At 34.9% G+C, this 25,149-nt stretch overlaps 4 protein-coding genes and 1 long non-coding RNA gene across 7 annotated transcripts in view; 2 read left to right on the top strand and 3 right to left on the bottom strand.

Annotated features, from left to right (window-relative positions):
• The first annotated feature begins 1,324 nt into the window (after positions 1-1,324).
• Positions 1,325-5,460, top strand: LOC140973724 (E3 ubiquitin-protein ligase At3g02290-like). Of its 2 annotated transcripts, XM_073436743.1 has the most exons (6): positions 1,325-1,481; positions 1,880-1,969; positions 2,080-2,255; positions 3,061-3,493; positions 3,903-4,012; positions 5,265-5,460. In XM_073436743.1, exons 3-6 carry the CDS (start codon positions 2,148-2,150, stop codon positions 5,289-5,291), a joined length of 678 nt encoding a protein of 225 aa, XP_073292844.1. In that variant the 5' UTR covers positions 1,325-1,481; positions 1,880-1,969; positions 2,080-2,147; the 3' UTR covers positions 5,292-5,460. The 2 variants fall into 2 exon arrangements, with proteins under 2 accessions (XP_073292844.1, XP_073292853.1); XM_073436752.1 differs by having other exon boundaries at positions 1,880-2,255.
• Positions 5,461-10,931: 5,471 nt separating this feature from the next.
• LOC140973717 (uncharacterized) lies at positions 10,932-15,737 on the bottom strand. Its single transcript, XM_073436721.1, has 8 exons — positions 15,526-15,737; positions 14,640-14,793; positions 14,429-14,548; positions 14,269-14,312; positions 11,729-11,854; positions 11,512-11,596; positions 11,355-11,411; positions 10,932-11,273 (listed from the first exon to the last, which is right to left on the bottom strand). The coding sequence occupies exons 1-8, from the start codon at positions 15,573-15,575 to the stop codon at positions 11,187-11,189; spliced, it is 723 nt and encodes a 240-aa protein (XP_073292822.1). The 5' UTR covers positions 15,576-15,737; the 3' UTR covers positions 10,932-11,186.
• LOC140973723 (uncharacterized) lies at positions 12,467-14,233 on the top strand. The gene is made up of 4 exons (XR_012174675.1): positions 12,467-12,808; positions 12,898-12,921; positions 13,185-13,241; positions 13,769-14,233. It is a non-coding gene; the product is annotated as an uncharacterized lncRNA (long non-coding RNA).
• Positions 15,738-16,513: 776 nt separating the features above from the next.
• Positions 16,514-20,471, bottom strand: LOC140973701 (agamous-like MADS-box protein FUL-L). Its single transcript, XM_073436698.1, has 8 exons — positions 19,978-20,471; positions 18,825-18,900; positions 18,675-18,739; positions 18,046-18,145; positions 17,879-17,920; positions 17,365-17,406; positions 17,127-17,257; positions 16,514-16,841 (listed from the first exon to the last, which is right to left on the bottom strand). Exons 1-8 carry the CDS (start codon positions 20,160-20,162, stop codon positions 16,739-16,741), a joined length of 744 nt encoding a protein of 247 aa, XP_073292799.1. The 5' UTR covers positions 20,163-20,471; the 3' UTR covers positions 16,514-16,738.
• A 3,879-nt stretch (positions 20,472-24,350) lies between these two features.
• Positions 24,351-25,149, bottom strand: part of LOC140973692 (agamous-like MADS-box protein MADS2) — a 6,035-nt gene continuing 5,236 nt past the window's right edge. The window contains exon 8 of one of the 2 annotated variants that reach the window (XM_073436675.1): positions 24,351-24,608. In XM_073436675.1, coding sequence (XP_073292776.1) covers positions 24,527-24,608 — 82 coding nt within the window. In that variant the 3' untranslated portion in view covers positions 24,351-24,526. The remainder of the gene's footprint in view (positions 24,609-25,149) is intronic. The other variant, XM_073436685.1, reaches the window with a different exon arrangement.

The raw sequence follows: 25,149 nt of genomic DNA, 5'->3' as shown, positions 1-25,149 counted from the left end.
GAAGGTGGTTCTTGTAAACTCTTACAAGTCGAAAACGACGACTTTCCTCGGAGAAGCAGATGAAGTTGCAAATCTGATGGGTAAAGACTACACGGTTTGTGATCGACCTAAAAATAACCCGCCGATCAATAATCACGAGCCGAAAGACTAATTAACGTCTGATAGATTAAATATTTTACGTGTTAATTTATGGCATAGTTTATCATTAATCAGTTCTAATTAATATAGGATTAGCTAGCTATGCTTCACAATTTTGTTCCTCAAGTGAAGTCGTTCTGATAAATCGTGTTGTACTTGTTAGCTAGAAATGTTGTACAAATATTAAAACAATACAATTACCTAGATTTTTTCTGTTTCCTTTTGAAGCTCTTAATTCTAAGTAACCAATAATGGCTGATTTGCATTTTTACATTCTGCCACTAATTAAGATTCTCATCCTGTGTACCCTCACTGCTTTGCACATTCAACCCCACATATTCATATAACACACGGACCGTGGCCAATTTTTGGAAAAAAAATGCAATTTTAGTAATGTATGTTTACTAATTATTTGATATTTTGGTATGTCATATTATCAAATTTTAACCTTAATCTTGCATTTTTTGATTTTGACAATCTAATATTTTTTTATCGAGAATGTTGGTATGACGTCAGTGCTACTTTGAAAAAAAAAACTAAAATATTGCAAAACATAATAATAATAATAATTTAAAAAAAATTGACAACATAGAAAACAAATCGTAAAAATGGCAAATATAAAGGAGAAAAAATTACAATTTTTCCGAAAATTGTATAAAAACGTGAATGGAATAATCCCCATCCATCTCAATTGATATAATAATAATATTCAAACGATAAATAAATAAAATTTTCTCTCATATCATTTCAGTTTCAAAAATTTAAAATTTTCAATCTAAAATGAAAAAAAAAAAAAACATTTCATTCTCTATTTTATGTGTGTGTGTGTGTGTGTATAAAAGATACAAATCGTTTAATATGCTCAACAAATTAAAACATAGTAGAATGAAAACAGTGACTGATTACTAGCTAGGGAATATTCAAAAAATCATTTTCAAAAATTCGCTCAACAAAATAACGTTGTTTGGGCACGAAGGCAAAACTATCACATTCGTAAAAAAGAGACATACGCTAAACTATCATATTATTACATGTTTTAGTGACAACAATAAAATTTTATTTTACCAACAGACAACAAAGCAATTATTGTATCGATTTATTAAGCACGAAAAAGCGTGTCATTCCTAACGCGCTTTTAGTTATAACCATTATATATATAATATTTTTTGAGGCTTATTATTATTATTTTTCAATTCAACAAAAAGTTCGTTCCGGTCGTCGTCTCCTCCCGAAAATTCTAAAAAAAAAAGAAGATAAAAATGTTGCAGAAGATAGCCAGATATATAGATACGATAATCTGACATCGGATATTGTTTCCAAAATCCTCTATCTCCATAAGCTGGGTACTTCTATTTTTTAATTTAATTTTGTCTTATGTTTATCATGTCGGGTGGAATCAGCTTAGACTTGTGTGACTGTAATGAGTTTGAAAAATCAAGTCCAAATTTTGTGGGTGTTTCTAGGATTGGATAGTCGTTGATGAGAGATTTGAGAATTTTGTGATTCTTGCTTGCTTGATTTTGAAGAAAGTGGAAATTTCAGAGCTTTTGATGACTGTTTGTTTACTTTCTTCATACCCTATTGTGTTTATGTCGGTGTGGGGTTTATGATTTGATGTTGACTTCACTGCAGCTTGATTATAAAAATTTGTGTATTTAACAAATAATTTGTATCTGGGCCATCTTCATTTATTGGTTTGATTTCGATCACTGATCATATCTGTTTTGTTTTGATCTTGCAGGTGATAACATATTTATTTCAGTTGCTTGAGGCTTCCCAGCACGAAAAAACAAAGCAAGGGTGGCACTTGGGTTGTACTTGTCTCTCGCAGGTTCAGAAAGCTAATTCATATTTTCCAAGATCGGGGGTCTACTGTTATTGTTTTAGGTTATTTCTGTGCCATCCTACTTGATCTTTTAAGGTTTGTGTGGTCTGATTCAGGTTCTGTGGGAAAATCCTGAGGGGGGACAGGAAGTTTGAGGGGTTTAATTAAACTGAGATTGGCGATAATGGGCGCTGCTTGTTGCTGTTTGCGAGATGATTTCCATAATCCAAACAGCTCTCTTTATAGGAACTGTGTATGCCTTCGTTGCTTTGTTCAGAACTTCTTACTTGTGGTAAGCTATGGTTTTATGTTTTGAATTAGATTCTTTGACGTTAAAAATCTTTATTCAATTATATAATTCTGGTTGCTTATACTAAGCATCTCCGGTGATGGCATGCATTACATTTGTTCAGTATGATTTCCTAATTTTACAGATGTTTTTTTAATCTTCAAAATTTTAGGCCATGTTTGGTGTCATTTTCAAAATCATGATTTTGTTTTCCAGAAATAAAAGCAACATATTTACACCTTATTTTCTCAAAATATACGTTTCCGTCACAGCTCACATTTTTTTTATCTAATCATAATTTTTGGTTCAACTTCTGACCATTCCCAAAACTACTCGATTATTATATTATATCTTAATCTAGTAAACATCGTATTAATTATTATAAATGTACATAGCTCAACATATTATTACATGGTGTGACTTCTATGGCAAAAAAATATTTCCTTCAGAAAGCAAAACGAAATATTTATTAAATTCCTCAATATGATTTTAAAAAAACCGCATTTTTTGGACAACGCGTCCAATAAAATTACATAAATGAATTCAAACGTGGCATTGAGTTTTCAGCTAGATCTCGTGGTTATACAAACTTGCTACGAACTACTCTTACACATAGGAGGTAGATCTAAAAAATTTAGAGTGTTGAAATATATATTTTTTACATTATGCTAGATATAAATATGTATGCTCACAAGAAACTTTAAGAGTGAGATAGCATGAAGGCCTTTGACTAAATCACTTCCTGCATAGGCTACTGAAATTTACTAAATGTCATTAGTCTTATCTTGATAAAACTTTACTTATGCAGTATGCCTCACTGTTTCATAGAGGAGATGAACATACTATACCTTCATCCACTCAGGCGACTGGCTCTCTAAGTTCTGTGGCATCACTTGATAACTCTTTAGCTGATATTTATCGTTCTCCTCCAAGACCTTTACCATATGACGCAGATCCAAGATACTTCCGGTTGCAGCGTGATGGACTAGTCTCCCGAAGGGAAAAAGGCTCAAGCCATTCGCATGATCAGGAAACCGAACCACTAAGAACAAGTGAAGTTGATGAAGAGGCTGAGTCCATGAGTAAAAAGAATAAATGGAATGAATTTACATGTGAAGATGGATCAAAGGACTATAATTCAAAATTATCACTGAAGCTCTCAACAGGCAAAACAACAAGTGGATTTGCGCATATTTATACTACTTCAGATGATGAAGATGTCTGTCCAACATGTCTTGAAGGTAGGCAGTAAAGCTACTTCTTGCATTTTCTCTCTGCAATTACTGATATAATCGTGTTCGTCTTGCGAAAAATATTTAACGTGGCATCATCACTCAGGAAGAATAACGAAACATTACCATAGGTCGAGTTTTAGGATGCTCCAACTCGGTGAATGGTGTTAATATGTGAATTTTCTTTACCTATTCTTAATTTTGCTTGTTTAAACGTACTAGGGTTAGGTAACATTAGTGACGAAGTTGTGATTTTAAATATGGAACTTGAACAATCATGGATTCCTCTGCAGAGCTCAAAATATTTTGCTCATGTTGGGTTGAGTTTGTTTCTTATGTTGCATGTTAAACTCACGTATGTCTTATTTCTTATTGTGAGTTTTTGTTTTTCTTATTTTTTATGTATACTCTTGTGCAGAATATACAAAAGAGAACCCAAAGATAATGACAAGTTGTTCTCACCATTTTCATCTTGGCTGTATATATGAGTGGATGGAAAGAAGTGACAACTGCCCAGTTTGTGGCACGGTAAAGTCTGAACATTATGATGTCGTTAATGTTACCATTTTCTGCTTTGTGTGCTTAGTGAGTTATATCTGCACAGCGCCACAGCCCTTGAATTTTTCCTCTTTACCATAGACTTTAAAGGATGTAAGATCGGCTCTCTTAATCAAAGTTTATGCACAGTTTGTTAAACTGTAGCGAGTTAGTTCACTTTTTTTTATCGATATTGAACAAATATGTTCTTGAATGAACATGTTCAATTTCTTCTGCTGATCTTGTTTAACCAGTAGAAAGGATTGTACTGGTTCCAACTTGTTAAGATTAAGATTTTGACCTAATTCAATATATGCAACTTTTAAGGACTTAATCCAGCCGATGTGAGATATCTCACGCTCGAGAATGATTCAATAAATGCAAATCCAGCCGATGTGAGATATCTTAGGCCCGAGAATGAATAACTGGAGCGTTAAGTTTAAAATACGTTATCGGGTGGTCCATAGGACAGTCTAACACATAATAACTGGAGCATTAAGTTTACAATATATTATCAGGTGTTCTATAGAACAGTCTAACTCATAACAGTGGGTATTGACTCTGATATGTTAAATTGAGATTTGAACGTGATCAAACCCAAAAGTTAGCTCAAGGAGAAGGATTGTCCAAGATTATATACGTAACTCTCAATGACTTAATTCAGCCGATGTGGGACATTAGACACAACTCTATAGCTCCACTTTTCTATGTGCATTTCTTGTGTTGAAGAAAATACAGAGTAGAGAAAAACTTGGGATCCTTTCTAACGCTGTGCTTGAAATTTCATAATATTTTCTGAAATTAGATGGATATTTTACTGATTATCAAGCACATTCATATGATTTGTTAGCCAGTTTAGGTTTAGGAGACATTTCATACCATATTTATGTGAAGATAATTTCAGCTATATGAAAGGGAAATGATTGTATTTTAAATTAAAAATGATTGATATAGTTTGAGCACTCTGAGAATTGTGTTGTGAATAATGCTTATTCATGGTCGAATCATGTAAAAATATCGTATTGTGTTGCGTGCTATATCCACCTGTATTTCTAGTACATCAAATTCAATAGGGAGAAAATGCAGCTACCATTAAGTTGAATCATGCATGTCTCATTTAACTAGAGTTTTGCTACGTTATGTACGCCTGGTATTTAGTAAGTTGAACATCAAAATCTTTTTGCTCGACTTCTCACCATCAAGATTTCGTTTTAATTCTGGATATTTTCCTCTGGTTTCCTAGGTAATGGCATTTGATGAGTCGCCGTAGAGTATCCCAGAAGTTCTTCTCGTGGATGCAACGACACCAACACATCAAAGAAAGAAAAAAACTCAGTAAAGTTGTTGTAAATAAACCTTATACAAGAGTTATCTTTGTATTCATGAGCATAACATTGACAGTTATTTGCATTTGAATGTTCTTCCACTTACGTTTCTTATATTATTCAAGATTTTAGCTTAAGCTTTCATACAAAGACGAACAAGTGTCGAATGAATCTAAAACAAACATGACTTCTGAGGCTATGCGTGCGGCTATGTCTGTTTTGTGAGAACAGAGATGCGCGATGCAACCGTGATGGGGTGTGGGCGAATCGGCAGGAGTATTTTCCTTTATTTTCATTATTATTAAATGCTCGAATTTGAAGTCTGGCTCGAATCAGGATCTTGTCATCACCACCAATTACTCTATTGGTGAGCAAATTAGCAGATGCTATAGCACTTGTTTATCCTCCGATGGGGTATAGGAACAAGCCAATTGTGAAGACACCTTTTTATTTCTCACAAAACATGTTTTGAATAAGAAATAGGCCGGAAATGTTAATCTCTTCGAGCAAAGTTTACTAATTGTCATTTAAATATGAAATATCACATATGGTATTTAACCTTGTTAGGCAAGTGGAGGGACCCACGCAAATAAAATATTCAGAATATTTCATCCCACATCGGAATGTTTACAAAAACTGCAGGAAGAACTTAGTTATAAATAGAGCTCAATTCCTTCAGTTATTGTATCCCAAAATCAAAAGCTTTTTAGCTTTGATAAATAGAGAGTGCATAGAAAAAAAGAGTGTATTTTTTTCTTGAGTGCGGGAATTCTCTTGTGTGAGTTAGAGAAATTATTTTCTCGGTATACTCGGGTTGGGAGTGTGAGAAATATTGAGTGTATTGGTGTATACACTTGTTGTAATATTTCTTCCAGTTATAAAAGTTGCAGTGCTCCGTGGACGTAGCCTATATTGGGTGAACCACGTAAATCTTTGTGTTCTTGTTGGTTATTTTATTCCGCAATTTTTGGGTACTATTATCATCGTGGTTGGCATCGCTTCGGGGTGTAATTCCCCAACAACTGGTATCAGAGCCTTGTTGTGAAAATTCTTAAGAATTCTGAGTATGCTCTGTGGTTGCAGCTTTGTCTGATCTTCCACATCAGAAAAGATTTTTTAGATTTTTTGCTAAGGCTAGAGAAGTGATGGCCGGAGATGATGGATCGGGACCAGGAATCAACAAGTTCGATGGAACAGATTTTTCGTTCTGGCGGTTACAGATAAGAGATTATCTGTACAGTAAGAAGCTCCATCAACCTCTATCAGGAAAGAAACCGGAAAAGATGGAGGATGATGATTGGGAGCTCCTTGACCGACAGGTTTTAGGTGTCATACGATTGACCCTAACAAAGAACGTGGCGCATAACGTGGCGGAGGCCAAAACCACGGAGGAGATGATGACCATTCTGTCAGACATGTACGAGAAGCCATCAGCAAACAACAAAGTACATCTCATGAAGAAGTTATTCAACTTGAAGATGGGAGAAGGTGCTTCGGTGGCAAAACACATAAATGAATTCAACACGATTGTCTCCCAGCTGACATCGGTGGACATCAAATTTGATGATGAGATTCGTGCACTTATTCTTCTGGCGTCTTTACCAGAAACTTGGGAACCGATGCGGGCAGCGGTTAGCAACTCTGTTGGAAAAGGAAAACTACAACTCAATGATGTTAGAGATCAAATCCTAGCTGAAGAAGTTCGCAGGAAAGACTCGGGTGAAGCAACATCATCGAGATCTGCTCTAAATCTTGATAACAGAGGAAGAGGCAGGAGTGGTGAAAGGAGTTCCAACCGATGGCGCGGTAGATCCAAGTCAAGAAATGGAAAAGACAAAAACATCTCTGAAAAGAATATGAAGTGCTGGAGCTGTGGTGAGACTGGTCACCTGAAAAAGAACTGCAGATCAATGAAAAATAATGCCAATGCTGTCACTGATGAAGTACATGATGCTCTGCTATTATCCATGGAAAGCCCTGTTGATTCTTGGGTTATGGACTCGGGAGCTTCGTTTCATACCACTGGTGATCGCGATGTATTTGATAATTACATCGCTGGCGATTACGGAAAAGTTTTCCTGGCTGATGGAAAACCCTTGGAAATTGTTGGTATGGGTGATGTACGGATGAAGATGTCAAATGGATCTGTCTGGAAAATCAACAAAGTCAGACATGTACCAAATTTGACACGCAATCTGATCTCGGTGGGACAGCTCGATGATGAAGGCCACAATGTGACCTTCGGTGATGGTTCCTGGAAAGTGAACAAAGGAGCCATGATTGTTGCTCGAGGAAAGAAAACTGGAACATTGTATATGACTTCCAGTTGCAGAGACACATTAGCAGCTGTGGATGCTGGAGCCAATTCAAGTCTATGGCATTATAGACTTGGACACATGAGTGAGAAGGGAATGAAGATGTTGGTGTCAAAAGGAAAGCTACCAGAATTAAAGACTGTTGAACACCAACTATGTGAAAGCTGTATCTTTGGAAAGCAGAAGAAGGTGAGCTTTTCAAAAGGCGGTAAAGAACCGAAAGCAGCAAAGTTGGAGCTGGTTCATACTGATGTATGGGGACCATCTCCTGTGACATCCCTTGGAGGCTCGAGATACTATGTCACATTCATTGACGATTCGAGTAGAAAAGTTTGGGTTTATTTTCTGAAAAATAAATCTGATGTTTACGAGACCTTTAAAAGGTGGAAAGCCATGGTGGAAAATGAGACCAACTTGAAGGTGAAGTGCTTACGGTCTGACAATGGTGGAGAATATGAAGATGATGAGTTCAAGAAATATTGTGCACAGAACGGGATCAAGATGGAGAAAACCATTCCTGGTACACCTCAACAGAATGGTGTAGCTGAAAGGATGAACAGGACCTTGAATGAACGCGCAAGGAGCATGAGATTGCATTCTGGATTGCCAAAATCATTCTGGGCTGATGCTGTTAACACTGCAGCATATCTGATCAACAGAGGACCTTCGGTACCACTGGACTACAAAATACCCGAAGAGGTTTGGAGCGGCAAAGAAGTAAACCTTTCTTTCTTGAAAGTGTTTGGATGTCTATCCTATGTTCATATTGATTCAGCAAGCAGAACAAAACTTGATCCGAAATCAAAGAAGTGCTTCTTTATTGGTTATGGAGATAATGAGTTTGGTTATCGTTTCTGGGATGACCAAAATCGGAAGATCATTCGGAGCAGGGATGTAATCTTTAATGAGAAACTTCTGTACAAGGACAAGTCAGACATTGGAGCTGGAGATGAATGTCCTGAAGTCAAGAAGACTGATGAAGTGCCATTGACAAACATTCCTGTGAATGAATCGAAAACCAGTAACCAGGAAGATGAAGAAGAAACTGCACAAGATGATGACCCACAAACTCCGGTGATTGAACTCAGGAGATCTTTGAGAACCATTAGACCACCTGATAGATACTCCCCTGCACTTCACTATATTTTGCTGACAGACAAAGGTGAACCGGAGACTTATGAAGAGGCAATGCAAAATGATGATTCAACCAAGTGGGAGTTGGCCATGGAAGATGAGATGGATTCACTGTCATCCAATCAGACGTGGGAGTTGACAGAACTTCCGCAAGGCAAAAAGGCGTTACATAACAAGTGGGTGTACCGGTTAAAAGAAGAGCATGATGGTAGCAAGCGGTACAAGGCAAGACTTGTTGTAAAAGGCTTCCAACAACGGGAAGGAATTGATTACACCGAGATTTTCTCTCCGGTGGTTAAATTAACCACTATCAGGACTGTACTTGGACTAGTGGCGAAGGAAGACTTACATTTGGAGCAGTTGGATGTAAAGACTGCGTTTCTTCACGGTGACCTAGATGAAGAAATTTATATGAAGCAGCCACAGGGCTTTGAAGTACGGGGAAAAGAGAGAATGGTATGCAAACTTCAGAAGAGCTTGTACGGTCTCAAACAAGCTCCAAGACAGTGGTACAAGAAGTTTGATGGATTCATGAGTGAAAATGGATTCCTAAGGTGTCAAGCTGATCACTGCTGTTATGTGAAAAAGTTTGACGGTTCTTATATCATACTACTGCTATATGTAGATGATATGCTGATAGCTGGAGCTTGTCTGGAAGAAATTGATAAACTCAAGAAAGATTTATCAAAGGAATTTGCCATGAAGGATTTGGGTGCTGCAAAGCAAATCCTTGGAATGAGGATCTTCAGAGACCGGGTGAATGGATTCTTGAAGTTATCTCAAGAAGAGTACGTGAAAAAGGTGGTTAGCAGATTTAATATGGATGAAGCTAAATCTGTGAGTACTCCTTTGGCTAGTCATTTCAAACTAACCAAAGCACAATCACCATCGACGGAGCAGGAGCAGGCTTATATGAATAAGGTTCCTTATGCTTCTGCTGTCGGAAGCCTCATGTATGCAATGGTGTGCACAAGACCAGACATAGCACATGCAGTGGGAGTTGTGAGCAGGTTTATGAGTAATCCAGGAAAGCAACACTGGGAAGCAGTTAAGTGGATTCTCAGGTATTTGAAAGGTACTGCTAGTTGTTCTTTATGCTTCAGGAGATCAAAATTTGGCTTACAGGGTTTTGTCGATGCCGATATGGGTGGTGACCTGGATGGCAGGAAAAGTACTACTGGATATGTGTTCACATTAGGTGGTACAGTTGTAAGCTGGGTGTCTAAGCTGCAAAAGATTGTTGCGCTTTCGACTACTGAGGCTGAGTATGTTGCAGTTACAGAAGCTAGCAAGGAGATGATATGGTTGAAATCCTTTCTGGAGGAATTGGGTCAGAAGCTTGAAGATAGCACATTATACTGTGACAGTCAGAGTGCTATTCATTTAGCAAAAAATCCTGTTTATCATGCTAGGACAAAGCATATACAGGTTAGGTACCATTTCATCAGATCAGTGCTGGAAGATGGAGTCTTGATGCTGGAGAAGATTCCTGGAAGTAAAAATCCAGCCGATATGCTCACGAAGATGGTAACCATGGACAAACTGAAGTTGTGTTCAACTTCAGTTGGACTGCAAGTATAAATGGAGAAATATGAGCTGCTGCACTGATGGTGTGAAGACATGATTGAAATCAAGTCTTCAAGTGGGAGAATTGTTAGGCAAGTGGAGGGACCCACGCAAATAAAATATTCAGAATATTTCATCCCACATCGGAATGTTTACAAAAACTGCAGGAAGAACTTAGTTATAAATAGAGCTCAATTCCTTCAGTTATTGTATCCCAAAATCAAAAGCTTTTTAGCTTTGATAAATAGAGAGTGCATAGAAAAAAAGAGTGTATTTTTTTCTTGAGTGCGGGAATTCTCTTGTGTGAGTTAGAGAAATTATTTTCTCGGTATACTCGGGTTGGGAGTGTGAGAAATATTGAGTGTATTGGTGTATACACTTGTTGTAATATTTCTTCCAGTTATAAAAGTTGCAGTGCTCCGTGGACGTAGGCTATATTGGGTGAACCACGTAAATCTTTGTGTTCTTGTTGGTTATTTTATTCCGCAATTTTTGGGTACTATTATCATCGTGGTTGGCATCGCTTCGGGGTGTAATTCCCCAACAAACCTGAAGTAAAAGATTTTGATATCTACAAAATGGAAACCGCCCAAATCGAATTGGTGCACACCTGTATCACAATATATTTATCTTGAAACGACCAAGTTTATTCATAACATACAAATACGACATACGGATTTGAACCCGACAATCACACTTGACGACACTACGATGAGGTACTCAAAATGATAACTACATGAAATTTTGTCATTGAATTCTCGTTTAATTAACAGAGAACATTGATCAGCCATCGGCAAGACGAACCCGTTTTTGCCTTCAAAAAAACTAGGAGCTCTCCTTTGCAGCCAATTGAAATAGCTTGAGGAAGGCCTCCGGCGGTTGGCCGCCACTCAACTGGTGCTTGCCGTTTATCTATCAAGAATATTGACTAGATTAGCGTTTTTTTTTTAACATTCAAAATCAACACTATATGCTTGCTTAAACGTGACTTACAACAAAATGTGGAACACCGGTTATATGGGACGAGTAGCGCTTCAAATCTTCATTAACCTTCAAGAAAAACAAAAATTGCATGGATCCTTTGCATTCACTTCGGTGTAGAAAAAAGAGCACAACAAAATGGGATAGTTTTCTCGTTCGGAAATACTACCTCCTTGATTCCATTGTTGGGATCTTCAAGAAACTCGGCTGCGCCTTCAACTCCAACCTTTTTAGCGGACTCTACTAGAAAGTCCCTGTAGATGAAGAAAAAAACATAATCATGCTAATTTCCAAAGGATAAAACAAAGATTAAAGATTATTCAGACCCACAATATCATTTTCTAAAGAGATTCTAACAAAACGAAACCACTAGCAACTCTACTCACCCGTCGCCAATGTACTTTCCACGTGTGAAATAGCCACTGCCAAGTTCCTCTGCGAGTTTATGTTGTTTATCAAGCCCTTGTTGTCCAGCAAAATACAGTACCCTATGGCTATCGAAAGAATTTCCCCTGTGCATCCGAGAAAATTGTCAGAAACAACTCTGTACAAAAGACCACCTTTTTACTCTAAAGCGTTGCCTACTCGAGTAATGAAAACCGACAAACAAGATGAAGTGGCTAGATTCTGAACTCCTAAACAACGGAAACTGTAGTCTCGTTCGACCAGATACTTGAAGCCAAAATCAAGAGTTTAAAATTTTTTTTTCTCAGGTTTTAAAATTTCTACGACATCCAAGTTCATTGCTTTACGTGAAATATTGATGGACTATCGCACAAATTAAAAAATCGAGTTATGTTGATTCTAAAAAGGACAGAGACTCGATCATATACAAATTATCTCTGCTAACACTTATAGTGGGCGTCACATTTAGTTGAGAATATGAAAATGTAATGACCGGATTTAATTATATGTTATTTGGCGATAATTAAGATTTATTATTTTAAATTGAGGAATTTAAAATAATTAGCCAGATAATTAAATGGTGTGTTTATACATATTTAAATTTTATAGCACACAAAAATTGAAATAAAATAGGCCGGGTCAAGTTTCGAACCCCGAAAAAATAAAAGATAAACACTCATATAATATTAATATTAATATATATATATATATATTATAATACACTCTCTCTCACACACTACACCTATAAACACACACGAATTCACTCTTTCCTCTCCCGTACCTTTCTGTTCAAATTTTCACACCACCGTCGTCACCTTTGACCGCCGATTGTGCCCGCACCGGTCGCAGAAAAATTCAAGTAAATATATGGTTGGAAAGCTCTTGACGAGAGCTATCCATTGATACCACTCTTGCTAGGTGAGATCGTGCCTTCTGAAAACCCGTCGAAACCCGTCATCTGTTTCTTCGTTAAATCGTCGCCGTACGTCGCCGGAGTTCGGAAATTGATTGAGGGCTTTTGTTCTTTAGGTCATAAGCTTCATTTTGGTATATATATTGAGGTACAAATCATGATTCCAGCAAGGTGGTTGTATTTTTGTGGGGTTAAATTTGGTACAAATATTGATAATTGTTATATTATTGATTGTAGGTACAAGAATTGAGCCGATTAGAGGTATCAACCAGATTTTCGGAATTTATTTGGATTAATTTCGAAAATTCAGATTTATATAATTGGATTTCCGAATTTTCGTGTTCAATAATTAGGTGTTTAGCTGCTATAGAATTGTCGTATATTAATTTTAAAAATATTAAAGCCTAAATTATGGATTTTTGGAATTTTAGGCTAAATTAGTGAATTTTGGAATTTCTTTCGATAAATTCCTTGATTATTTAACCAAGATAGGAATTAATGTGCAATAAATAATTTTGCCACAGGATTGGAGTTTTCGAGAAATATTTAAGATATTTTGTAGTAAATTAAAGTCAGTTGAGGTACGTATGAACTGTTTTCATTACGACGTCTATTATGACGTGAGATGACGTTGAGTATGTTGTAATGATTTGTGGCGTGCTTTATGTGCTTTTGTGAATACGTGATTGCATTCATGCATTTATTTGTATTGATACTATTAGTGCATAGCATTTCGAGCCTTGACTCCTTTGATTGCTATTGATATTGATATTGATCTATCGAGTTGTTGCGTCATCGATGGAGCGGGTGGGTAGGTTTAGCACTCCTGATGACTTGCATGAGGGCTGAGCGGGTAGCTCCCGTACCCTCGATGCTACGTGCATGGATGAGTGGCGACTTGATGTTGCGTTGCTACGTTCCTGGCACGGGTGGTCACTGTTACTGTTGTTGATGCGATTCATTTGGACTCCGTTTGGTATCCGTTATCGGTTGTTACCTTTCACGCATTGCATTGTATCGCATTTTACTTTATTTCATTTCATGTCAGTTATATTTGTCGTAATATTACTGGTTCGTCGTACTGTGGTTGTTTTTGATGCCATAGGAGGTTATCCAGGAGGATTTGACGCGTCTGGTGGAGCGTCAGGTAGTGGTGCCCAGTCGTCGAGTCATGGTTGAGAGTTCCCAGATATATATATACTATATTATGGAGTCATACATTTACCGGGGAGATGCCCCGTGTAGCTGTACTGTTATTTTTACGATGTTTTGAATTGATGGTTGTGTGATCGAGCCTTGTCGGCTCTGCATGTGTTTAGTTCTGGCCAGTGCGGCGATAGGTCGTGAATTGATGTTATGACTTTATTTCGAGCGTATAAAGTTATTGTTGTGTTTTGAATTTTTTTGGGATGTCCTATTTAGGAATAGGTCATGCCGAAATTTTGGTAGGCCCAAAATGAAAAATTTTAATCGCTTTCGCTGTTTACATTAAGATATCCTGGTTGTTTGGTCATTAAATATTAATCAGGAGTACATGCCCTCACAAGCACACAGGAAAAACGGGTATCACCACATCAAACTAACTCCATCGATTTAAGAGCAACTTACGTAAGTCCAGACATGTCATAGTCCATTCCAAGCCCCTTGAAAATCTGTCAAAACAGAAAGAATAAATTTTGTGATACTTATTGAGCAGAATGTGAAACGCAAAAAAAACCTCTCCTTTATACTGTATAATATAAAGGGGGTGCCAAGAAACAAAAGGAACCTCTGACATCCGAGCTTCGATCTGTTCAGCTCGAGACCCAAACTTATTGCGGTAAAATTCCTTCTTATTGACGCCTTCCTTGGGTGCAGATGGCATAAGTAAGAAGGGATGCCACTTGATCTGCAACACAGAAATTAGGACTGATTGAGTAAAAAGTAGGAAGCATACAACAAAAACAAATTTAAATAAACAAAACACGACTCAATTGTACCTCAAAATTGTAGCTATCATTGGATAAACCTATAGCTTTGTCAAGATTCTTTTTCCCCACAAAGCACCATGGGCACACAGTATCGGCACTAATATCAATTTTAATAAGTTTCTTTCCGTTGCTGCTGCTACTAACTGAGGCCATGGAGATCGATCTGAAAATTTTGGAGACGTATTCAAGCCACTCATACCATAATAAAAAGGCAGATTTTACACAGCACCTTCATATTGAGAGGGGCAGCAAGCTTTAGCAACATATGTACTAGTCTAGCAAGGGGGAAAGAATTCAGTTCCATGGCTTTAGTTAAGTTTGGCATCTGATTAAAAGATAACATAAATTCTTGACAGAGTTTACATGTTTCTTAAAGATATAGCAGGGTTTTTTGTTCACTACCTCGTTTATTAGTGTATATTTGTATGAAAATCTCAATCACTTAGCAATGGACACACTTGTTCATGCCAACCGTTGTTTCCTACTTCCTATTGCACTTTTCTAATCTATTGTTCAACAATATTTGACTGAATACAACTCCACCTTAAACTTAAAAAGAAGCCAAATCATGCAAAGTCAATTATCAGCATTTTCGATCCTTTTGAACTGCATCTGCGAGGTATAAAATGGCACACTTGTATGTAGTATAAAACTGAGCCGAGCCACATAATTCTGACCCAAGAAATAAAAATCAAAACTTTCTTTAAATCAGAACGAAAACCGTTAATCGTCAGATGTGTTTGGGTCTTTTTTATCGATTCGATCAAAACACAAAACAAAAAGGACCCAAGAATCACAACCCTCAAAAGGAATCGGGATACACAATTTTATGAGCGAACATCACAAGAAAATATCTCAGTAGAACGATTTCTGAAACTTTAAAAGGGAAACAAACCTGGGAATACGAGGAATTCGGAATGTATGCTGCAGGTAGCTCGAACGCATAGAATAGAACTCGATCACCTACTACGCCTGCATCTCTTTATCTACCAGAATTTTTATGTTGACTAACCTTAAAAAAACGAATATTTGACGGGGATGATTTATTTAACGGAAACAAAAGAAATTGACCAATGACCAGACCAACCAACCATCCGATCAGTGGCGGCATTATTCAAAATCAGTGTGGAAGCTTCCTTTTCTTTACATACTCAATGAAATAATTTTCATCAAGTTCAACAATCGTGGATTGACTTCGGGCTACGACGTGGCTGAGTTTTTTTAAAAAAAATTGTAATTGTTCTATAAATTTAACACATAATATCGTTTCAAATAATATATATATCTCTTAAAAAAAATGACATGAGAACTCACGGTGTGTATTGAATAAATCATAGTACTAACTCAATAACTTGCAAACTAAGCTAATTAGATAATAACATTGGACAAGTTTTTTGCTAAAAGTTGGCTTGAGAAAAATGTCGACAAGATAATTAAACCTCATAACCGTGCCAAACGGTCAACTAATATACGAGCTCAGATAACTCTAAAAACAATAATATATACATTTCTTACTGCGAGATGACATTATACAAACCACATTTGATAATTTTAAGTGAACTATCAAAATTAGTGCTAAAAATAAGAAAGATGGGAAGAAAGAATAGTCTACTATATTGTAATTTTCCACGACTATAAAAATATTCCCACGACTTCCTTCCTATTTATATATACTTTATTTATTTATTCTAATCAACGTTATTTCTTTTACAACTTATTAATATTTTATAATTAAAAAATAATATTAAATATATTATATTACATGCACACATCGGTGTATTTCGGACGCTGGTATATTTTATTAAGTAGTCCATCATTTTACATTTTTGTTCTTTTTCTGGTCGTCCCTTCGACTTTCACCATGTTACTCAGCGATGCTGCAGTTCAAAAACAACAACAACAATAATATTATTAATAATAATATTTTACAATTTACTAAAATTATTTTCTTCCAAATGTAGATTGGAAGGCCGCAAATTCTTAACAAGAGAGCAACGGCTTAATTCTACAGTACGCAGTTTCCACAAACATATATTATGAATGCCAGTTATTCAACTCGTTACCACATTAAATTAACAAAATTTATTAAAAATGATCCACTGAAATCTTTATCGTTGGTTCACATGGCGGAGGAGCCACGGCGGAATAAGGGTGTTGGAATTTGAATTCTGAATTTGATTTGCTTCTTCTGTCCACTGCCGGGGCTCGCCGCTGCATAAAACCACCCAAAACTCTATTATTTAAAAACTACAAACTCGATAAAAAAAAAAAAGAAAAAGAAAAAGAAAAAAAAAGGTCAAGCTAAAACTATGGATAAATGATCTAGGCAAATATAATAGATGTCTTAGATTTTTTTTAAAAAAGCAAAGATAAAGGAGAATCATATTTTTTGTTTTATAGCTTGCACAATTTTCATTTTCGGTATTAACACTGTGAATTGATCGATAACATGATAACGATGGTGACAGTTTTTTAAAAGATGTATATAGTACGTACCCGATGGTGAGAGACGGCAAAATTATATGCAATGCACGAGGAGGCATCAAGGGTTCTGCAGATAGAGCAAGAGCTGAATCTGGTTCCCCTTCCACCTCTACCGGCCTTTCAGGTTTCCCCTCTTCTTTCAGCTGTTTTGTTTCCATAATAAGAACAAGTACTTGATTAAATTAAGTACTGTTTTTTTTTAAATCAAGGCGTGAAGAAAGAAATTGATGAAAAAAGTTATAAAATTCACCTTCTTTTTGAGTAAGTTGTTTTGATCTTGCAGAGATCTCTCCTGTCATAAATTCCCAAAAGAAAAATAAGAAGATTTTATAGCATCTAAGAACCCTAAGTTGTAGAGACAGAATCTTTGAAGAAAACATCTTTTTAGACTACACTACTTTTTTGTTTTATTCTCGAAAAACATTATAGAATCGAACCCGATATTTAAATTTCAACTTTCAGATATAATTTATACACCACCATCAATTTAAATTATTCAATTGGCTACAATTTCATTTCAACCTATATCTGGAAGCTAGCTAGCTAATTGGCTATAGCACTCACGTACGATATATATATATATATATATATAAATATAAAAATCTTTGGAAAAATTTATAAAATCTATGATTTAGGGGCTCATTCTTGACATCTCACCTCATATATCCCAATGTTATAATTTACTCAATTAAAAGTCATATATACGTATACACAAGCTGAGAAATGAAATCAAACACCAGATATTAAAGTGTAACTGGTGTTACCTTCTTTTGAAGCTGAGAAATGGACTCGTTCATCAGCTGGTTCTGAGTACGCATTTCAAACATAACAAATAATATTAAAATGATGTTAAAAATATAGAGATTAATATTTATATCATTCGTATACTCGTTCACAATTCGAGATTTGAATTAATTCAAATGTACCTTACCTTCTTTGTACGTATACGCTTGAGAGCATTGTCAAGCTGTTGTTCCAAACTCCGGAGCTCTCTAAAGCTAAGAGGGTCTAAAGCTTCACCCATGTAGTTGCTACAAAATCAATATAAAACAATAATTAATTCTTATTCAACAAAAAAAAAACTATACATTAATTCAGCAAAATTTAAACTTATTGTTCTTTGATCATACGTATACTTCTTGTAAATTTAAGAAAAATTACAGCATACATGAACAAGTAATTTGAAATGCCCAAATGCATTGTTCGAACCGGCTTGGATGTTACTTTATCCTGTCAATATCTATTTAACATTCGGTACTGAATCAATTTGTTTATACTCCTAGAAATCTATCGATGAACTATTTTCTAAATAAGGCTAATTAATTGTCTAGGAAATATGAATTGCATAATCATTATTCTAAATATTGAACATTTTAAAGAACTTTAAGTTTTTTAAGAAATAGGTTGGCCTTGATAAATTATAAGTGCATTTACATTTAATCATATCAATATTGAATCTGAATTATCAAGAACTCATTGTCACTGCACATTTATGTCCAATATAACTATAGAAAATCGCCAGTGTACCGATCCAATGTTAAGATCACATGAAATCTGTACCTCATGTTTCTCTGCAGAACTTCTATCCGAGCCATGAGTTTTGGATAATCGGCACTCCAATTTTCCTTGATAACGAAACCAAAACATCAAGAAATAGATGAAACACCACCTAGAAATTAATAAACCTGTCTGCAGATTTAGTACGCATACCTCGGGTTGACTTACAGTGGCAAGTTTGTTCTCAGCATAGGAGCGTCTCTCGTATCGTTCGATAATTCTTTCCATGCTAAAATATAAAGATTAAAGTGAAATTAAAATAACAATGACACACACTTAGCTAGGTAACCATAAAAGAAACTGATGCTGTATTTACCACAGCAATCGTTCCGGTGTCGATAATAGGTATAATTACATGTATTTGCACCTGTTTGTTAAAGAAACCATTTTCACATTTGTCCGAATTTTCAAACCTCTGGAACGGACCGTTGAGCGATTTGATCCTTCTACACAAGCACCATCTTATTTTTTCTAAAGTTTATAAAACGATTGACAGAAAGGCATACGTAAAATGTACAAGTGTGACAGCTTGACTGATCTGTCACATATGTAAATATTAATCTAACACATCAGTTCAAAGACTTGGTACTATTAAGTAGACTGATCAGAAGCTAGCTGAGCTAGCCAATATACTAGTACTGATCAAGGTATAGATCTCCTATAAATTAAATTTAACATAATTCTTACAGTTGATATTCACCAAACTCAGCTCATTATTAACCCAAGAAAGTAGAAAGCGAAGAAAAATTTAAAGCCTGAAATTTTTGGGCAGCCAAATTCCAAATTCAAAAGCTTGGGATTCATATAAAATGCATATATGTGTCATATTGCTAAAAAGACCTCATAAATTGTAGTCTATAGACTGTTTCATCGATCAAAATCTTAAAATATTAATGTCCACTTAGGTTATGTCGAATTTATTACAGGATTTCCTAATCCCGCCTCTAAAAAACTAAGCAACTTTAAAAGAGCAGACGATAACAAAAGCAAAAGTGTTCAAAATAAACTAATTAAGACTTTTATAAACTAAATCAGAAAACATCATTCACACCAAGAACCAAGATAATATATGGGCTGATGCGATTACTTGAAAACTTTTCAAATGACGTACATGAAATCGAAGTAAGTGAAAAAAAATCATATTTTGTCTCAAAGAAAATCATCTGATCACGACCCAGATAACTCTTAATTCGATTCGGTATGTCTCTCGATGTTTTTTCTTTTTTCTTTTTTGTTTTCTGTGTGTGTAAATCATGAAGAGAAGTTAAGTTAAGTATCTTGAAATGGGATCTGCAGAAAAATAAACCTGGAATCAGTAGAGTACTCAAACAGCTTTCCTTTGGAGGAGAAAACAATCAAAGCAACTTCAGCATCACACAGAACAGAAATCTCATTAGCCTTTTTAAGCAAACCAGACCTCCTCTTGGAGAAGGTGACTTGCCTGCTAATCTTGTTTTCAATCCTCTTCAACTGAACCCTACCTCTCCCCATCTCTTACTTTTATCCGAGTGATATAAAACAAAAAAGATGGACAGATACTGAGAAGCTGCCAAGTCTATGAAGTTATGAAACACAAAACCCTAGATTTTTTTTGAGCGCAGAATCCTCCTGTTTTAAGCATCAGACTCAATCCCACACACCAAAACTAATGAAGGGATGACATGAATGGGGATCTTATCCTGACATTACATGGTGGTTTCTACTTTGGTGTGGTTCAAAGACAAGGGCATATGATGTTCCTTAAAGCATATAGGGATCTTTCTTTATTTATTTTTCTTTCTTGATCTTTGTTTGTGTGTGTGTGTGAATGTATACACACACATATATTAGCGAAGTGGAAAAGTAAAAGAAGTAGAGGGGGGTGGGGGGTGGTGGTGGTGGGGTGGGTGAATTGCGTTGTCGAGTTGCGGTTGGTCATGGGCTGGTGCAGTCGTTAATGTCTGGTTTTGAGCCACAGGTTTGGAACAATTCGTACGATGTGATGTCAAATATAAGGGCCCTCATTTACTTCCCTATTCAGCTATCTTTGAACCCTAATTATTTAGACCAAAAGAAAACAAAAAATTTATAGTTTTTTGGGGTATATATATATATACATATTCAAAACTACAAATCCAAGAAATGGAGAAATTCATATATCATTTGAATCAAATTATGGTATTCGTACTTCCTATGACCATTAATTTTATTAATGTTTAATCTCTCATTTTTGCTGTAATTTACAAGATAAGGGGGCAGGGGCAACTTCCAAATCGCTGTATAAAAGGTAGCCAGTATTCTTTTTATAGATTGAATATTTAAAGCTTTTAAAAGCTTATAATTGTCTAAATAAACCACCATGAAACAATATCTACGCTTTGCCAGTCTGTTACCCTTATGGTGGCAACTAATTTGTACTTAATATTCTACTCCCTTCTCCTCATCGGTTCTCCTGCTAGTCACTTAATTACAACATTAAAGGTTTTAAAAACTATGCAAAAAATTTGTGGGGATTAATAATTGAACGTTGGATGGAGACGGTCGGTAGAATTTTTTTTGGTAAACAGGGTATCCTAGCTTTTTTCGGGACTAATCCTGGGGAGGACGACCTTCCCCATCTTGGTTTGTTCTCTCAGATAAATGCGAATGCAACCATAATCTATACACACTTGGAGAAGACTCTTATTTAGTTTTTATCCTCATTTGGATTTGAACTTGTGACTGAACTCGTGTTATCCTCCAAATGTTGTTTTAACAAGGAAAATTTTTCTTTTAAAAAATAATTAAAAGTATGTTGGGCTAGCTAGCAATCTATTATTTTAAAGAGATTTCAAAAAACCAAATTCAAGAAGACAAAAAAAGTGGGTTTTTTGAATTTTTGAATTTAAAATCCTTTTAAACTTATCCAAACAGAAAATTGCTTTTTCAAAAATATTTTAAAAAAATATTAATCAATTAGAAAATAAAATTTAAGCTTTTTTTTAAAAAAAAATCTAAACTTACCCTAAAATTATATATTATTTTTCTGATCAAATTAAACCCTTTAATTAGTTGGAATTGGATGCCAAGGGTTTTGTCCTGATTACGCTTTAATTTATTAGAAAGAAATTAAACTAATTCTATACATTGCATATCCTTCTTAAGTTACTAACCTTTATATTTTACAGACCTTGAAAACTGAAGGTTTCTAATTTAAATTTGAATTGAAACTCATCAATCTGTCCTATGTACTCGGTACTGTTCTTTATCGTAGGAGTACTATAAGCTATGAAGTTGACTCGAAAAGATATAAACAAGAATATCATATTTAATTAATTAGGAAACTTAAATCAAATTGAAATAAAACTGCTAAATATTTTTAAATTATAATTTGAAATAAATTATCGTATAACAAATTAATGATACAGATAACTGAGTGTAACCAATTTAAGACTAAATGGTACGTGCAATAATTTGAAATTCAGATCGAAAGAGCTTAAGGAGAAGATAATACCCCTTTTTAATTTATATAACAGGCAATTACTCGAATTATTCATAACAAAAATTAATGGTGGTCCACTCTTTCTGACTACATATATGAAAATTGATAGAGCCCATAAAATTAAAATTTTTTATTATAAAACAAATTTATCTTAGGTTAATGCGAACGAAATATATTATATTTCGTACAACTTGAGCTGCTAACCATAGTTGTTTTGTTCCAAAAGTGGTCCAAATTAAGATACTTGTGGATTTATTTTCGAAAGAAACATGCATTATAACGTAAATTACTTTTAAAGTTTTACGGGTTTGCTTATAAAGATGGGGGGACCATCGTCAATTTCATAGGGAAACGGAAAAGGAAGAAACCCTAAGGTATATATATATATATAGCAATGGAAAATGTGTATGAAAATCAATTCCTCTTTGAATCCGTGGGGTTCAAAATTTTCAATATAGCGGTGACAATTTATTGTTGAATTTGGAGAGAACCTTTTTTTTTTTTTTTAAAAGAAATATCAGTTACATGTGAAATTGAATAGTTTATTAAATTGGTGAGTACCCCTATATATATAGTGGATGACAGATGAGAGGTTGACATGATCGATCTTTCCCATTCCTTGACACACACACACATTATTATAACATTTCAAAATATTCTACATATAATTCGATTTAATTTTTCTATGTCCAACTTCTAAACTCTAAACTTGATTTCTTGAATTTGTCTTTAATATTCTCCAACGTGTCACTTATGTGACATCTATTCGACGTCTACTGTTGTCTTTCTTTCTTTCAAGTAATGTGAATATATTTAATTTACCAAAAGTACCTCCTCATCAGAATATATCCTTTTAATGGAAATCTATAGACCCTTGGGCAGTTGGGCTAAAATCTTGGATCATATTCTCAAATCACATTATTGTATTAGGAAATTCACGTGGGAAGTGGGTGAAAGCCTTGACTACTAGCTGCATAAAATTAGTATAAAGGTGTCTTTTGCGGACATAAAAAAATGGACGAAATTCATGGTTGATTGGCTAAATAAGGCATCATTTGAGTAATTCGGAAGTTTGGTCTACTTATAGAATTAAAAGTATCTGTCTTTCTTTAGAGTCAGTTTCTAAAATTTTAATATATATTGTGGCAAAATTTAGCAGCACTACTAATCAATATTCTTCTTATATCATCATGTGATGATAATGTAACTCAAGATTTCGTTTTTGCCAACTTCTCCATCGCTTATTTAAGTAATGTATGCATTCCTCTGATAATTTTTTCTTTTTCAATTTTGTGCAAGTAAATATATATGATTGGAGGGGCCATTGCTGGTGCTTAATTCCTTTATTTTTATTTCTTAAAAGCCAACAATCCTATCAATTAAAAATTTAAAATATTACTTTATTGTATGTACCCATATTTTTTTAGCCCTTCTATTTCTTTTTTTTTTTTTTTTTTTTTTTTTTTGTGCACGAAAATTAAATTTATTTAAAAAAATCTAAAAAATTCATGAAAACTCAGAATTACACGCAACACGTGCACACGAGTCTAGTATATATAATAGTCTTAACCTTACCTACAAATCTGTTGCTAATTCAATCTATGCATGCATACAATGTAAATCAGTGATGACAAGATCATTTTGATTATATAATCAAAAGTTAAAATATTAATTAATTAATTAAAACATCACTTGGTCCTATATCATGGATATGCAAATACACAATAACATAACTCTTAATATATGTAAATAGCTTGCAGCCGCACGTTCTCGATTAAAAGTTGGTTAAAAGACAAAATTAGTAAGATTATTATTTTAAAGTATTCATTCTTGGTTAAGTGTATCGCCAAATGTAAAAATCTTTAAGTGACATAGATTATAAATGGGGGTAGAGGGATATTGAATCTATAAATCCAATTTTAATTTACTATAATAGATATTTCCCATTGCTATCATATTGTGAGGAATTGTTTGCAACTTACAAAGAATCTCAATATTTGTATACTGTAACCATTTAGTTGAAACCTTATATGTGTGTGTGTGTGTGTGTATACCAGGTGGTTGGTGAAGCCCAATGACAATAGTTATGCCAACTGTGGCTTGTATTTGGGCTACCAAATGGGAAACTAAAGGAGTAGCACAATATTTTAATGGCGCCATATATTGACGAAATTAACATGAAATCACGAACTTTAAGGTCAATAAGTTCGTCAAATTAAAGGCAAGGCACAGTCCATGTCATTTAATTACTGTATAATGTTTCAAACACATATATACCTTGACTAATAAACTTCTTGAAATTAATTAAAGTGCAATCAACCAAGAATATATATATATATATATATATGCTTGGAGGATTCTTTGTTTTATTTTTATGAAATGCTTCACACACATATCATAGCATCCAACCGGGGATCATTCCGCCAACATCAGTCGCTGCAGTTATTTGGCTGGAACTCGCACCATCATAATTATACCTATTCTCAAAGAAAAGAGAAACTTATAAATTTAAAGAAATACTACAAATTTATGATATATGTTGGCAGCAAGGGGTTCTAACTTTTAATATATGTAGATTGTTAGAGTAGATGTCCTGCAAGTCAACTGTTGACTAGGGATTTTATTGACTCAGTTGTAATTAACAATCTTTATTTTAATATAATTCATTATTTCATGGTTTGTTATTTCTTTATCTGTATACCCATGTTATCAAACATAGATAAAGACCTTGATTATACTTTAATGCAAATGAATCGTAATTCGATGTTGAAACTCGTTTGTAAATACTGTATGATCCAAATTCGTTCCTAGTCGATTCAGCCGCCTAAAACAGGGATAAAGGTCGCTTGAGCTCGAGACTAGCATCTGTGATGTTGTGTACTGCGTTTCTTGGTAAGGGCATAGAGATGTCCAAACATGCAGATGGGTAGTCATATGATGATTATACCGAACAACCCTCCCTCGGACTTTCCAAGTGGTTATCATTCATCGAGAGGATAAGTCCGTGGTTATGATTGT

This window comes from Primulina huaijiensis, chromosome 1, assembly GCF_012295235.1.
Source record: "Primulina huaijiensis isolate GDHJ02 chromosome 1, ASM1229523v2, whole genome shotgun sequence".
Taxonomy (NCBI): Eukaryota; Viridiplantae; Streptophyta; class Magnoliopsida; order Lamiales; family Gesneriaceae; genus Primulina; species Primulina huaijiensis.
This window is presented reverse-complemented; position numbering and strand designations above follow the sequence as displayed.